Source organism: Myotis myotis, unplaced genomic scaffold (genome assembly GCF_014108235.1).
Source record: "Myotis myotis isolate mMyoMyo1 unplaced genomic scaffold, mMyoMyo1.p scaffold_m19_p_4, whole genome shotgun sequence".
Classification (NCBI taxonomy): Eukaryota; Metazoa; Chordata; class Mammalia; order Chiroptera; family Vespertilionidae; genus Myotis; species Myotis myotis.
In genome coordinates, this window is record NW_023416346.1 from 82,025,906 (window position 1) to 82,041,093 (window position 15,188).

General features: G+C 47.2%; 1 protein-coding gene across 2 annotated transcripts; it reads right to left on the reverse strand.

The window, feature by feature from the left end:
- Positions 1-9,280: 9,280 nt before the first annotated feature.
- GJB1 (gap junction protein beta 1) lies at positions 9,281-14,680 on the reverse strand. Of its 2 annotated transcripts, XM_036305984.1 has the most exons (3): positions 14,608-14,680; positions 11,140-11,189; positions 9,281-10,313 (listed from the first exon to the last, which is right to left on the reverse strand). In XM_036305984.1, exon 3 carries the CDS (start codon positions 10,295-10,297, stop codon positions 9,446-9,448), a length of 852 nt encoding a protein of 283 aa, XP_036161877.1. In that variant the 5' UTR covers positions 10,298-10,313; positions 11,140-11,189; positions 14,608-14,680; the 3' UTR covers positions 9,281-9,445. The 2 variants fall into 2 exon arrangements, with proteins under 2 accessions (XP_036161877.1, XP_036161878.1); XM_036305985.1 differs by lacking the exon at positions 11,140-11,189 and having other exon boundaries at positions 14,608-14,677.
- Positions 14,681-15,188: the final 508 nt, after the last annotated feature.

The window sequence follows — 15,188 nt, forward strand, 5'->3', positions numbered from 1 at the left end:
TGAATTGTGACCTCCTGGTTCATAGATCGATGCTCAACCGCTGAGCTACACTGGCCAGGCAAGTTCAGCTTCTCTAGACTCCACATATAAGTGAGATCACATAATATTTGTCTTTTTCTGTCTAACATTCACTTAGCATAAAGCATGAGGTTTCAATTAAGAAGTCATCTGCAAACAGCTCCTAGCTGAAGCTGTGGGAGAGGACAAGATCACTGAGGGGAGTAATAGAATGAAGAGAGAGGAGGACAAAAATGGTACCTTGGAAAAATATCTCCAGTTAAGCAGAGAAAGGAACTGACAGGGAGAGACCAGAAAAGTGTGAGAAGCCCCAAATCTGCCAGATGCCAAAGGCAGAATTATCTGATGAAAAACTGTCTCATACCCCAGGCCAAGATGAAGTCTATTAAATTTGCCTTCTCCCTCTCCCATCCTCAACAGGGCTCAAAGTCACCTGGCTCTCCTACCTCTTTCCCCTGCTGGAACAGAGAAGTGTCTGATGTCATTTGTTCAACTAGATTTAGACTCTGTGCCCAGCCTTGTGCTGGTCACTAGGGATATAAAGATGACTAAGAAGCTGTAGTCTGCTCTTGAAAAGTCCCTAGTCTGATAGGGAGGACCAGGCCTGGGACTAGGGCAGGGCAATCAAAGTACTTAAGGCGCAAAATATAAGGAGGCACTCACAGCTGGGACCATGCGAGTACAGGATTGGCGTTTGCACAACCCTGAGAGTGAATCCCTCCTGAAATGTTGCACCCTAGGTGCCTCAATTGCCTCACCCTAGTCCTGACCCTGGAGAAGACTCACATGTCAATAGAATGACCAGGGCAGAATGTAATTGTACTTATTCTCTCCCAGGAAAGCAAGACCACAGAGGTGACATGGGTGCTGGGTTTTCATGAAGAGTGAGCATAGCTTGTAAGGCAGAATAAAGGTGCAGAAATCAGTGTGCACAAAGGCATGGAGGTATATGAGAACGTGGAGTGTCTTCAGGCAAGGGTGGTTGGGTTGCAGAGGAGGTGGAGAGGGTGCAGTAAAAAAGGTGAGCAGTGGTGAGAGGCGTTGCTGAGAAACTAGGGATCAGGTTGTGAAAGGCATTGAAGGCCATTCCAATCCCTGCTAGGGTGACTGACCATCTCAGTTTGCTCACGACTTTCCCAGTTTTAGTGATGAAAGTCCAGCATCCTGGGAAAGCCCTTGGTCCTGGCAAACCAAAGCAGTCATGTTTTATCCTCAAAGCGATGAAAAGCCACAAAGAATTGGCAGGCTATGCTTCATGTTTCAAGTGACTCTAGCATGTCTGCGTGAGGTGGGGGAGAACTGGGTGCTGAAGAAATACAGGGGGGCAGTGGAACAGAAATGTTCCGTGCTTTGCCTTCGGTGTCTGGCAGACATGAGTTCTAGTTCCCTGGCTTGGTCAATTCTTTCCTAGCCATTTGGCCTGGGCAAGTTACTTAACCGATGTGGACCTCAGTGTCCTACTCTTTATTTTTAAAGAAATATTTTTATTGATTTCAGAGAGGAAGGGAGAGGGAGAAAGATATAGAAACATCAATGAGACAGAATCATTGATCGGCTGCCTCCTGTATGCCTCCTACTGGGGATCGATCCTGAAACCTGGGCATGTGCCCTGATGGGGAATCGAACCGTGGCCTCCTAGTTCATAGGTTGATGTTCAACCACTGAGCCACACTGGCTGGGCTCCTCATCTTTAAATGGGGACAATCATGGTACTTAACCTCAACCAGTGGTGAGAATTAAGGGAGCTGACTTGTTAGCACAGTGCCCAGCACACAGCAAGTACTTAATAAACAATAGCTTTTATTGTCCACATTATCAGCATGGCCTGAAGGAAGGCACACAATATGCTGAAGAAAAGCAGCTGAGAAGGAAAGGGACTTGATAAAAATTTGGGAAACAACATTACCAGCCTTGTTTCTAGGTTTACTGATTATATTTTAGTGTAAATGAGTGTTAGTTGGCATAAATTCTCTAAGGCATCTGCATTTCAAGACTTTTATCTCTAATTGTGGAATGAAAGGCTTTGTCCCTTGCAGGGAAGGTGAGGGGGAGGAGCAAGGCGAGCTGGTTGGGAAACCAAGCCTGTCTTTGAAAGTTGGTGAAAGTTGAGGAAGGAGCTGCCCTGTGTTCAGACAAGGAGGCAATCTGGAGCAAAAGGGCTTCTCCAGAGATCTCTGCCTGGAGCAGGATACAGAAGACCATCTCCATGAAGCAAGACAATTTGGGGAGTGCAGGCAAGATGGAGAGAGACAGTTATTCAGAACCCGTGCCCTCTGAACCCTTAAATCAATATAAACTTTTGAAATCACCATTTCTCACCCTTGACCTTTGGGATCCCCACGTGCACATGTTGTTTTTCAGCAAGTTAATATTTAGGGATATTATTTCAAAATGAGCTTCTACCATCCCACCCCACCCAACCCTGTGTCCTGAAGCACTCCCTCAGGCAACACAGACTACTTATTTTGTTATAAAGGAAACAGCACAGATTTTGGATTAGCATAAGTCTACGTTTTAATTCTAGCTCTGCAGCTTTAAGCTGTGCAACCTTTGGACATATTACTTACCTTTTCTGAACCTCCATTCCCTCATCTGCATGTATGGGTATAGTAATAGCTACCTCACTATTACTTAGATTATGTATGTAAGTGCTTAATTTAGCACCAAATCTGGTCCATACTGTATGCTCCATAAGTAGTCTCCTTTCCTTTCATCCACCTAAGTGATTTCTAAGCTTGATAATAAAGTTTCGGACTATATTATGATTGAGACATTTCCTTTTCATTAAAACTACAGCCCTAACTGGTTTGCCTCAGTGCATAGAGTGTCGGTCTGTGGACTGAAGGGTCCCAAGTTTGATTCCGGTCAAGGGCATGTACCTTGGTTGCGGGCACATCCCCAGTAGAGGTATGCAGGAGGCAGCTGATCCATGTTTCTCTCTCATCGATGTTTCTAATTCTCTATCCCTCTCCCTTCCTTTCTGTAAAAAATAAAATATCACCGAAACCGGTTTGGCTCAGTGGATAGAGCGTCGGCCTGCGGACTGAAGGGTCCCGGGTTCGATTCCGGTCAAGGGCATGTACCTGGGTTGTGGGCACTTCCCCAGTGGGGGATGTGCAGGAGGCAGCTGATCGATGCTTCTCTCTCATCGATGTTTCTAGCTCTCTATCTCTCTCTCTTCCTCTCTGTAAAAAATCAATAAAATATATTTAAAAAAAATAAAATAAAATATCTACACTAATAAAAGAGAAACATGCAAATTGGTGTCACTCCGCTATGCCCACAAGCCAATCAGGATGAGTATGCAAATTAACCCAACAAAGATGGCGGTTAATTTGCATACCCAGGTGCGGAGCCAAGACTGAAGGCTCCGGCTCAAGCGAAGACTGAAGATGACTGAAGACTGAAGAGGCTTGGCTTCTCTTCTGCAGCCAGAGTGAAGGCCTGGGTCCTGGGTGCCGGAGGAAAACCGGTGCCAGCAGCCAGGGGAGGGAAGGCCTATTGCACAAATCTCTTCATGCAATGGGCCTCTAGTATATATGTATATACACACACACATATATACACATTAAGAATTAAGATGCTCTTCACAGCCATCCTGCCACATATGTGGTCATATATATTGTGATGTATGTATGCAAACATGCAGACTTGCTTACTTAAGCACACACATGTGACAATTGACAACCAAACAGTCAAGAAAGCATGTTAATTAGGTGCAACAAAGAGTTTAGCTCAGTGTTTGAATAAGTTGGTGAATAGCTGGAGGATGGAAAAGATGGGGAGATGAAATCATAACAGCACACACTTGTATAGAACTTACTATCAACTAGGCACTCTTCCAAGTGCTTTATATATAATCAGCACATTTATTCCTTACTATAGCCCTATAACATAAGGACTTTAATTATCTTTGTATGACAGATGAGGAAACAGAGGCACAGAGTGGCTGAGTAACTTAACTGAAGTCACACAGGTAGGAAGTGGACCATGCTCTTAATCACTATGCTATACTGACTTTTCAGAGAGACTTCCTTCAGTTGGAATGGAGAACAGTGGTCACCATCCTGTGTAAATTACCCTTTCTCCTTGAAGTCCACTGTTAAATCATTGCTCTTTCTTCCATAGTTCACCATCAACCTTAATGTATCTGTTTGTGCAAAGGTCTGCCCTGACCTGGATCTCCTCAAGATCTCCACAGTCAGTCTATAATTATGAGTACAGAATTGCCTGTAAGTATAGCAGGAGCCTAACTTGGAAGTCACAAGAGTTGCTACATGTGATAGCTGAGAGCTCAAACTCCTGTGCAAACTTCCATGCACATTATATGCGTTCCTTTGTTAGGGGCAAAAATAGAATATTGGAGACTAGCTATTGTTATAAGAAATATTAATCATGTTTGGTTAATTGTAATTGCCTTGTTCTGATTAAAGAAAGGACATTCTAACCTGGCTGGGAGTTGTACAGCCCTGGGGCCTGACAGTCAACCTTGGACCTGGGAGTCAACCTTGGAATGGGGTCCATTCCCATTCAAGAGCTTCCTATTATCATGGAAAGATTAACAACCTTGTTGCCCAAACAATGGAATCCCGCCCCAGCCCCCATTGCCTACTTCCAGATGCCTGTAATTCCTACTTACCCATGTAATCATCATTCTATCAAATATAAGCAGCTGGTTTATGGTGGGGTGCAGAGCAGATTTTCTTGGGTGACCTGCTGCTCTCCCATAATGCTGGCATTACTGGAATAAATGCTCATATATGATTTAACCCTGTCTCTGTTGAATTAGCTCAAGTAGTGACAGGCAGCCTGGACCCATTGGTTGTCCGGTTTCACCTTCACAAACTGGCCCCAATCTACTTTGCCAGCCTCACCTCCTACTACGACCTCCACCAAATCCCATGCATTCTCTGTTCTAATCACACTGAGCACACACTACTCTTTCAAGATGCTGAACCTAAGCACATGCCTATATTCTGTCCCTACTGCCCTTAATTGAACAGGCTAAGCACCTCCTGTATGTTAAGGTTATGCAAGTGATTGCCACACAATTTGATAAGCACTCTAATCAACATACACTACAATGTATGGCAGAAATTCAGAAGGGAAGGGAGGCTCACTCTTGCCAAGGGACTGGGGAGGGTTGGCAAGGAGAGAGTTGAAAGCTTCACATAGTAAATGACTTTTGAGCTGTCTTGAATGATTAGATATTTGCCCTCAAGGAAGGGGAAGGAAATGTCCAAATTATCTTTGGCTCCTCCATCTCCCCACACTCAGACATCAAGTCCTATTGTAGATTCTACAAAGCATCTCTCACATCTGTCTTCTCCTTTTCCTTCTACAACTGTCCTAGTTTTATGGGCCCTACCTAGACTATACATAGCTGGCCATTCTGCCTCTTCTCTTCCCAATCCTTAATCTACTTTCTGTGTGGCTGCCCGAGTGAACTCCCAAATCATATATCTGAAACTGGCACTCCCCCACTCATAACCTTTAATGGTTTCCCCTACCTATAGGACAGTCTCAACCCCTTATAGTGACATATAAGGCCCATCATAAGTTGATCATAGTTTATCTTTCCCACCTCACCTCTAGCTATTCCATTCCTTAAACCTTCCACAGCAGATTATTAGCCTAAATCTGAAGATATGGTGTGATTTTTGCCCGCTTTATTTTCCTTCCCTACAATGGCGCAATCATATTCCCACCTGACAGGTTCTGCCTGGCCTAGTCCAGGAATCAAAGGGGTCTAGCTTGGTGGGTATTTATAGCCCCTTCTCTACCATAGGTTTGGCTTGGCATTGAAGTACTATGGAATCAGTAAATGGAACAGGCAGGCATTTCCATCTAGCTGCCACTGTGTGTACCCAGGCTATCTGATTGGGTCTCTGAATCAGTTCATGGTTGCCATGCCAATTCTCTATGGATACCTCAGCCTGCTTTGAAATCCCATTTCAGCTGGCTGGAAACTTGATTACTCTCCTAGTTCAGCCTGTCCCTTCATCCAAGAGCTGACTGTCCCTTTGCCCCCAGCTCCTGGCAGCTCTGAACACAGATGCCTCTAAGTCTAAAAGATCATAAATATCCCTAAAAGCCCCAGTACCATGCTCGAGAGTGTGTCAGTAACTCTTGTTATTAGGCCCTTTCTGCCACCTTTCAGACCCCTTAAATATTGACCCTTAGATGAATCATGCTCAAGGGAAGCTTGCAAAATCTCTTGGACTTTGCTATTTGGACTGCTGGCCGTTCCCTGGGGGAGCCAATCCTATTATTGCCAAGTTCTTTCCACTAACTCTAGCTTAGCTGAACTAGCCTCAGTCCTTTCTGGTTCATTGCAAGTTTTAGCATGCCTTAAGGCTGTGGTCTTATGGTTCTGATACGATCTTACCTTACTTTACGTTTTATAACCAACTTTTGAACACATCTTGTTTGATTCTCACAGAAGCTCAGAGAAAGAAGTAGAAAGGTTATTATCAACCCTATATTGCAGATGAGGAAACAGACTGAGAGAGGGTATTACCTGTCCAATAAATGGAAACCAAGGTTTCCTGATTCCAAAGTCCTCTTCACTACCCTAATCACTCAATACATTGTCTCCTGTGTGGCAGGTATTAAGCCCCATTTGCCTCCTGTTTCTCCCTTACACTCTTGTGACCAAAACCTCAAATAAAAAAGTCAGGTCCAGGCCCTGACTGGTTTGGCTCAGTGGATAGAGCGTCAGCCTGTGGACTGAAGGGTCCAGGGTTCAGTTCTGGTCAAGGGCACATACCCAGGTTGCAGGCTCGATTCCCAGGTAGCCAATCAATGATTCTCTCTCATCATTGGTGTTTCTGTCTCTCTCTCCCTCTTCCTTCCTATCTGAAATCAATAAAAATATATTTAAAAAAAAGTCAGTCCCGGGGTTACCCCTACTCTTCCTCCTCCCTCCCTGTGACGTGTGTACACCGGCTCTGCTCAAGCTTCCTTTGGCCTACTCCCACCTGGTTCAGGACACAAGAGTTAAGTGTCCTCCTTTTGGTTGTAACACCAGCTGGATAGCTTTTCTGTCCCACCACTGCCCCCTGGAGAGGAAAGCCTGGATCTGGAGTTGGTGCCTCTTTCAAAGAGGATTTGTAGAATTTATTTTTAAAAGAAAGGAGATTTCTGAGGTGATGATGTATTTAGCATTCCTCAGTGCAGGGAGGGCATGAAGTTTATTTGTGGAAAAAAGAAAATCTTTCTTTTGATGGCCTTTTGGGAAGAGAGTAGATGCTCTATGTGTGTTGTGTTGTGTTATGGGTGAGGGGCAGATCGATTTCAAGAAGAAAAATAATCCCTCCCACCGTGAGGGGGTGTAGACCTCTCCTCTGACAGGGTATGATGTCAGTTTCTAAGGAGAAAGGAAATTTCTTGAAGGAAAGGGATGTATCTCTTTTAAGAGAGGAGGAAGCTCTCTCTCGGATTGCTGACTGTGGGGGAAATGACCACTTACTCTTTCTTTTCCTTTCTGAAGGAGAAACAGCCTCGAATGAAGAAAGCTTCCATGCTTTCTGTAGGAAGGAGAGACTGTTTCTAGAGGAGAGCAATTCTGATAAGATTATGCCTGATTTTCTCTTTCCTTCTGTTCTTCCCACGGGAAGCCAGCACATTCTGAGAGGGAGTGGCAAAACCTTTTTTTCTGTTAGGAGGTAGGAAAGCTGAGGAGAGAAATTTGCTGGGGGGGCGGATTTTACTGTGAGGGGCCATTGGTGAGGGCGGCAATTCTGAGAGGGGACTCCCCAGCTCCTTGAGACTGGAGAAGACTTTTAAGAATCCCAGAGGCACAGAGTGTTAAAGGGAGCTCAGAGATGTGTGAGGCCAGCCCTATTTGCTCAAGGAAACTGAGACTTGGAGAAGGGAACACCTTGCTAATAAGTGACAGAAGCTGGACTGGAACACTACTAGGTCAAGTCCCTGCCTGAGCCTTTTCCCACCACAGCTGACAGGGGAAGGGGAGGCTACTTGCTGCTTTGGAGAGTGATGCTATGCTGGTGAGGAAACTGTTGCTATGCAATATTTGACCTGGGGTGGAGTCATCTCTGGGGTGGGTGGCATTGATCTCTGGAGGAAGGAAACTGGGGAGGAGGGAAGAATTAGGGGCTAGGTCCCAAGGAAAGGGGTCAAAGTCACTGCATAATTGGATAGGTGGCTTGTGAGGCACTAGTTTGCCAAGAATGCTGAATTTCAAGGGAGAAAGGGGACTATTTCTCCCAGGAGTACAGAGGAGGGGCCTTCACCAAGGTACAGAGGGAATGTGTGCTCCTCTCTAAGAGCTGTGAAATTTCTCTATCATTTCCTGTGTCCCCAGAGGGTGTTGTCATTTTAATATTTTCAACTTCAGAGGACGGGGCCCAAGGAAACTTTTTGAGATATTTCTGTTTTCTAATATATTGTGGTCACATTTATAAAACTGCACACAATTATCAGAACTCAAAAAACCTTATACTTAAAATGGATAAAAAATTAAATAGAATCAGAGGAAGGGAGTAAGTGAATTAGATCCCAATAAAGATGTTATTAAAAAATGGGGGGGGGAACCCCAAAAGACAAAACAACAGAACTCAGGGGAGAACAGCTCAGGGGCTGGTTTTGTGGGCCAGTAGGGCTGCGGTTTATCATTTGCAGCTTCAGCTCCTCAAATCACTGTTTTCTGCCACCCATTCTTTTCTTGATCAGCAAAAGCCAAGGCCAGCTCAGCCGAGAGAGGTCAGAGGTTACAGGAGAAAGAACTTGACAAACACACAAGCCACCCCTTCATTTACTGTAAAATCCTGTTTAATGTGTAACATTTCAGGCAGAGAGAGGCCTTGGGGACTAGAGGCAAAGGCAGCCCTGACCAACCCCCATTCCAATTTATCTGCCTGCTTCTTTCTCTCTCCCTAACTCCTCCACCCCAGATATGTCCTCTTTTTCCTTGAGGCTACAAGTGCTGCTCCTCTTTTTCTTGCTACCCTCCCTCTCCACCCACAGGTCCACAGCACCCTCCCTTGCTCACTTCCCTCCCTATTGATGTGACTCCAGAAATAGGATATCTGACAGCACAGGGTTAAGATTAGTTTCATAATTGAAGATGTTGTCAGAGCATCCTATCTCTTATTCCCAGTGGCCCCAGGGAAGGAGAAGGAAGAAGAAGGGGTACAGACAACAAGACCCTCAATAACCCACACCCTCAATAATCTTGAGCACTCAGGCTTCCTACCTCTTCAGCCCTTCAGGCAGCAGGCGGGGGGTGGGGGGTGGAGGGGGTGGGAGGGTGGGTGGGGGAGGAAGGGGAGTAGGGGCAAGGAAAGTTTTGATGGAGCTCTCTCTCCCTGGCAGGTAGAGGCCAGTTCACCGGCAAAGGAGAAGGAAGCTCAACTCAGGCCTGGGCAGGGTGGGGGCAGGATGGGAGGCTGCCTGGTATGTGGCATCAGCAGGCAGAGCAGCGGTCACTCTTCTCAGCCAGCCCGGCCCCAGTGCCGGGGCTGCGTCGCAGTATGTCTTTCAGGGAGCCATCCTGCTCGCTCAGCAGCTTGTTGATCTCATTCTGCTTGTATTCAGGTGAGAGGCGGTGGCCAAAGCCTGAGCCCTTGCGGGAGGGTGGATTGGAGTGGCGTCGGGCCCGGCGGGCACAGGCCCGGATGATGAGGTACACCACTTCGGCCACGTTGAGGATGATGCAGATGCCGGAGGCGACCAGCATGAAGACAGTGAAGACGGTTTTCTCCGTGGGGCGGGACACGAAGCAGTCCACTGTGTTGGGGCAAGGGTAGGCCTCACACTTGACAAGCCGCACCATGGCGTAACCAGGGTAGAGCAAATAAAAGACATACATGAAGGCAGCCTCGAACATCAGCCTGAAGACCACGCTGATGACATAGGTCCACCACAATGTCCCTGAGATGTGGACCTTGTGCCTCTTCACCTCCTCCAGATGTAAGGGATCCCCATGGCCTTCAAGTCTCAGCATTTTCTTTTCTATGTGCTGCTGGTGAGCCACATGCATGGCCACGAGGAGAGCTGGGGTGGAAACCAAGATGAGTTGCAGAGACCACAGACGCACATGGGAAATAGGGAAAAAATGGTCATAGCAGACACTGTTGCAGCCAGGCTGGAGGGTGTTGCAGATGAAGGAGGACTTCTCGTCACCCCACACACTCTCTGCAGCCACCACCAGCACCATGATTCTGAAGATGAAGATGACTGAGAGCCATACTCGGCCAATGGCAGTAGAATGCCGGTTCACGCCACTGAGCACGGTGTACAAGCCTGTCCAGTTCATCCTGCCTCATTCACACCTGTAAGACATGAGCCACAAAGCAAGCTGTCAGAGAGCCGGGGCAGGCCAGTCACCATAACACCATCTGAAACCCCCCTCCCTCCACCAGGCATTCCAAGAGCCAGTGACAGGAAAGGAAGAAGGACAGTCATAACTTTCCTCACCACCCCATCTCCCTTGCCAGGCTCTCCTCCTCACTCACTCACTCACTCACTCACTCACTTGACTTGACTTCCCTGAGCCCCATCTCCCATTTTTGCTTTCATCCAACATTCATTCCTTTCTAGTCCCTTTCTTTGCCAGGCCCATCTTGTTCTGCCTTTAGCCATCCTCTTTAGCTCCCCATCCTCCAGCTCCTAAAGTTTGAAGCTGGGGCAAACCCAAAAAGCCCTGTTACCTTGGGGAGCGCCTATCCCTGAGGCCACCCAGACAGGTCCCCTATGGTCTCATGTCTGTGCCGGGGGAGTGGTCCCTGGGTCCGCGCCTGCGTCCCAATTCATCACCACCCGGTGCTGGGGAGTCATATGCTGCTTTATACCCAGTGTCTGCACAATGGGACCTTTGTGGGTCTCTGAACAACGCCCTTTAGAATTCAGATCAAACGCCCTGACTTCCGCCCACCCTACACACAGAGCACTTGTGTCCCAGCGCCAGACACCCAGCCTGCACCCACCTGTTCTGTGCCCGCCCGGTCCATCGCCACACCACCCCATAGCCCCACTAGAAGAATGGCCGGGGCGTAGGGGGAGGAGATGTAACAAAGACAGGTACATGTAAGAGGGCACCAGAGAGAACCATGACATTCTTGGCCCAGGCCCTTCCCCATGACCCTGCTAGAAACTTACGGTCCGCTGGATTGTTCCTAGACTTAGATCCCCTCCAGGGTATGGGTGAGCTAGATAGAGGAGAGGAAAGGGAGCTCATGTTTATCAAGCCAGGAACTGTGTTACAGGCATTTTCTTATACATTCTTTCTCTTTTTTTTAAAAAAAAATATATATATTTCTTTATTGATTTCAGAGAAGGAGAAGGAGAGAGAGATAGAAACATCAATGATGAGAGAGAATCATTGATCGGCTGCCTCCTGCACACCCCCTACTGGGGATTGAGCCCGCAACCCAGGCATGTGCCCTTGGCTGGGATCAAACCTGGGACCCTTCAGTCCCCAGGCTGACGCTCTATCCACTGAGCCAATCCGGCTAGGGCTACATTCTTTCTCTTGCTCCACCTAGCCAGCCTCTAAGGACTGTCTTTCCAGATGAGGAAGCTACAGCTCAGATAAGTTAAGTCACTCACTCAAGTCACACAGCTTGGAAGTGTTGGAGTAGGATGAAACACAAAAGGATCTGAAGCAGAAGTCTAGGCTCTTTCCACAGTATAGTTGTGCTTTTGCAGATAGTGTCAGCAAAAGCCAAGGCTAGCCGATAGTAACAACAACAAAAGCCAAGGCTAATGTTACGCATAAAAGTGTGAGCAATAAAGAAGCTGTTGACATGTGAGTAAATTCCAAATCCAGTGTCATGGAGCATACCCTGGCCACCTCTCCTTGAGCTTCTGGAAAGGGAACCCATACAGAGGGTGGACAGGTGGACACATGGTGAGAGCAAGCCAGAACGAGAAAGAGAGAATCAAACAATCAAGTAGAAAGTTAGAAGATGGAACAGGTAAGAGTTACACAGCTTTGGATTTGAATCCTGGTTCTGCACCGAATATGACCCTGGACTAGTGACTGAACTTCTCAGATCCTGCTTGCTCATGTATAAAGAGCCTTAATATCCAGGGTTATTAAGCAACCTGCAAAAGTTCTTAGCTCAGCTCCACTTTCATAGTTGCTAATCAAGGGAAGTAAGAACCTTACCAGGAAGAGAAAACAATGTCGATTTGGGGGACTAAGTGGGCTGCCAAACCCAATCTCTCTCTTTTTTCTTCTCAATGCTATTGTTGACCTATAGTGTCCATCTGAGATAGAACAGACTGTTCCATTGCTGCCCTGCCCCCTATGTCAAGTGTACACTGTAACCTCCTGGTTTCCCAAGCTTGCCAGTTGCTCTAGGGAAAAAATTCACCTCTATCCATTAGGTAGGCAAGAAGGCCTCCCCCTACCTCCCACCACTTCTGCCATTAAGTTGTAAGAAGATCATACTGGAAGCAGGGGACTGAATGTGAGGACACAGGCCTGAACTTGAAGAAAATACAGGGAATTCCCTGCCCCTACTGCAAGGGGCAGTGGTTGTGGCAAAAATCCCATATCTAGTTCTAGGTGGTCCTCTCTGTTCCAGGGAGGAGGGGTGGGGAATTAGCAACTGGAAAAGTTTCTGAATGGGATGAAAGAAACTAGGGGTAAAGGGATAGTCCACAGGACATAGATTACTTATTTGAACAAGGTTTCTTCATTTAATGTAAAATCATTAGTGAGTTCATGCTATGGGGCTAAGCCAGCGTGGGGAGCAGGAACACAGGTGCCCTTTCTCCCAAGCCTAGGGTTCTGAAGGCAGAGCTGCTATAGGAGGCACCACGGTTAGCTATAAAGAAATGTTTTGTCCAGTGAGACATTACATTCAGAAACATGTGGTCAAGAAACATTAAGAATAATTGTTTACTGAGCACCTGTTATGTGCCAGGCCCTTGCACACGCACCATCTCATGTAAAACTCAGAACAACCCCACGAGGTAGATGTTACTTTGAGTCCTCATGTCACAGATGGGGAAACTGAGGTAAAGAAAGGCGAAGGGATTTGTACAAGGGTCCCAAGGGTTGTGCAGTTAGCACATGACCGAGCTGGGATCTGAGCCATGCTAAGTTGACTCCAGAGCCCATATTCTGTCCCATAAGCTCTACTGCTTTGGCTGGAATTAATTTTCTTTTTGTGTTTTTAGAAACAGGGAGATTCAAAACTGGTATGGCTTTATTCTCTTGTAGCCCCTTCTCCTCTTTCCTATCAACTGACAACTCTTTTCTTTTCCTTCCTTCCCAATGTTTTCTGCTGCATCCTGGTTTGTTCTATTTTCCCTTCCTTAGCTTTCTTGCCCTGCTTACTCAAACTCCAAAGAAAGTTTCAGCTGTCTCTTCTTTCTACCCCTTGGGGTGCCCCACAGACAGCCTAGCCACCTCTGAGTTTCTAGGTTCTTGTAGCTTTCAGCCTCTCATCTTCTTGAGTGTTCTGGGACATGGCCAGTAGCTCCCTTTGGGCCCCTAAGGACTCTTGTGCGGGCACTTGGATCTCAATTTTTGCTCTTCTATTTGGAAGGAGAGCTGATCCCTATGCCAACATTAGTACTTCAAGGGTTTCATTTTAAAAAACATCCAGGGGCATGACCTGATTTTGAAATCCAAACTGGTTTTTTTTTTTTTACTTTGGGTTAAAGTCCAGATATTTATATGCTCTGTGTTGCTCCCGGTGTGTTTTGCCCTCATGTTTAATTATACAAGGCAACAGAGGCTCAAAGAAGCTGAGCAAGTGCTGGAGCTCCAGTTAGGATTCATGTTGGTTCCTCACCAAAACCTGGGTCCTTTCCCCAGTGTTTTGCTGCATCCACATCTATCCTCTAATCATTCAAGCCCCTCTTTCTTATCTCTATTATCCTCCTCTCATCTCATTTTCTAAGTCTATGCATTCTACCATGCCATTCCTAACAGCTGGAACAACTTTCAAACAGCTGGAAGGCAGTCTATTTAGATCTCCAAATTATCAGTTACTCCAAGCTCTGTTTAAGTCTGTCTGCCTCCCTCAAGTACATGGAAATACATGCTCCGAAATTTTAGCTCTGTTGGCTGGCCCTCTGCACCTACTGAGGGCACTGTATTCATCTACCCGCAGCCCCCATATTGGTTGAATGCCTGGTTTGCCTTCTAATCAGGGAAGGAAAACAGCAGTGCCCAATGGTCCCACTGAACCCTAACCCTGTGTGGTAGGAAATGTTCTAAAGAGATGAACTTGGCCACCCTGTGCCGGTCGGGGGGGGGGGGGGGGAGGCACGGGGGGGGGGGGGGGGGCTCACAAATCTTCCTGGGAACTTGGCCCTGTGGGGATGAAGGGAATCCTTAGCTAGGGAAAAAGATTGAGAGGATAAACGACTTGGAGCCTGAAAAGAGGATAAGAGTTGAGGGCTACAAAGAGAGGCTAAGCAAGCTCGCCACCTGGCAGAAGGGGCCTCCTAACCCCAACTTGGAGGGAAGCATAGAAGGGATCAAAGTGGCTGAAAGCCAAGGCCAAGAAAAGATAAGACCCGAGCCTTTTCCCAGCCCCCATTTCTGCACCCCTGTGCCACACCAGGGCCCCCTGGTCCACCTCTCTCAGCCCCCAGCTTCCTCACCTGGTTGCTGCTGCTCTTTCCCGGGAATGTCTGCAGACGTGTCTGCACTATGCCACTAGGTATTGTCAGCCCAGCCCAGGGGAGGGGCAAAAAACCCAGGGCTGGAGCCAGATATGGCCCAAAGCCCAAGAGGAACCAGACAAACATTAACCAGCCCCACCTCCTCACACACACAATTATTAAATAAGATTGATCTCCTGAGTTTCCAATGGGTTTGGGTAGACAGATCACATAGTCTGGAGTTACTGCTCTGTTCCAGAGGGAGAGAGGCATCATTGTCACCCGTGTGCCCATGTTTAGCCCATCTCATCTGGGAGACTGAACTGCATGGACCTGAGCTCATCAACACCTCTCAACCTTTCCCCACCCCCTGGCCATACGTAGTGTGGGTGAGCTGCAGAGAGGGTTCCTGTGTTCCCTTCCATCCCTTATAGCTCCCAGCCTCTAAAAGGATATGATGCTGGGGAGGATGCTTACTGGCACCTTGAGGTCAAAGTGGGGATGACACTACTTCACCCACCTGGCAGTACCAGGGCTCTCTGCTTATTGTCCATGTCTTGAGTGAGTAGGGAGGGACCAAA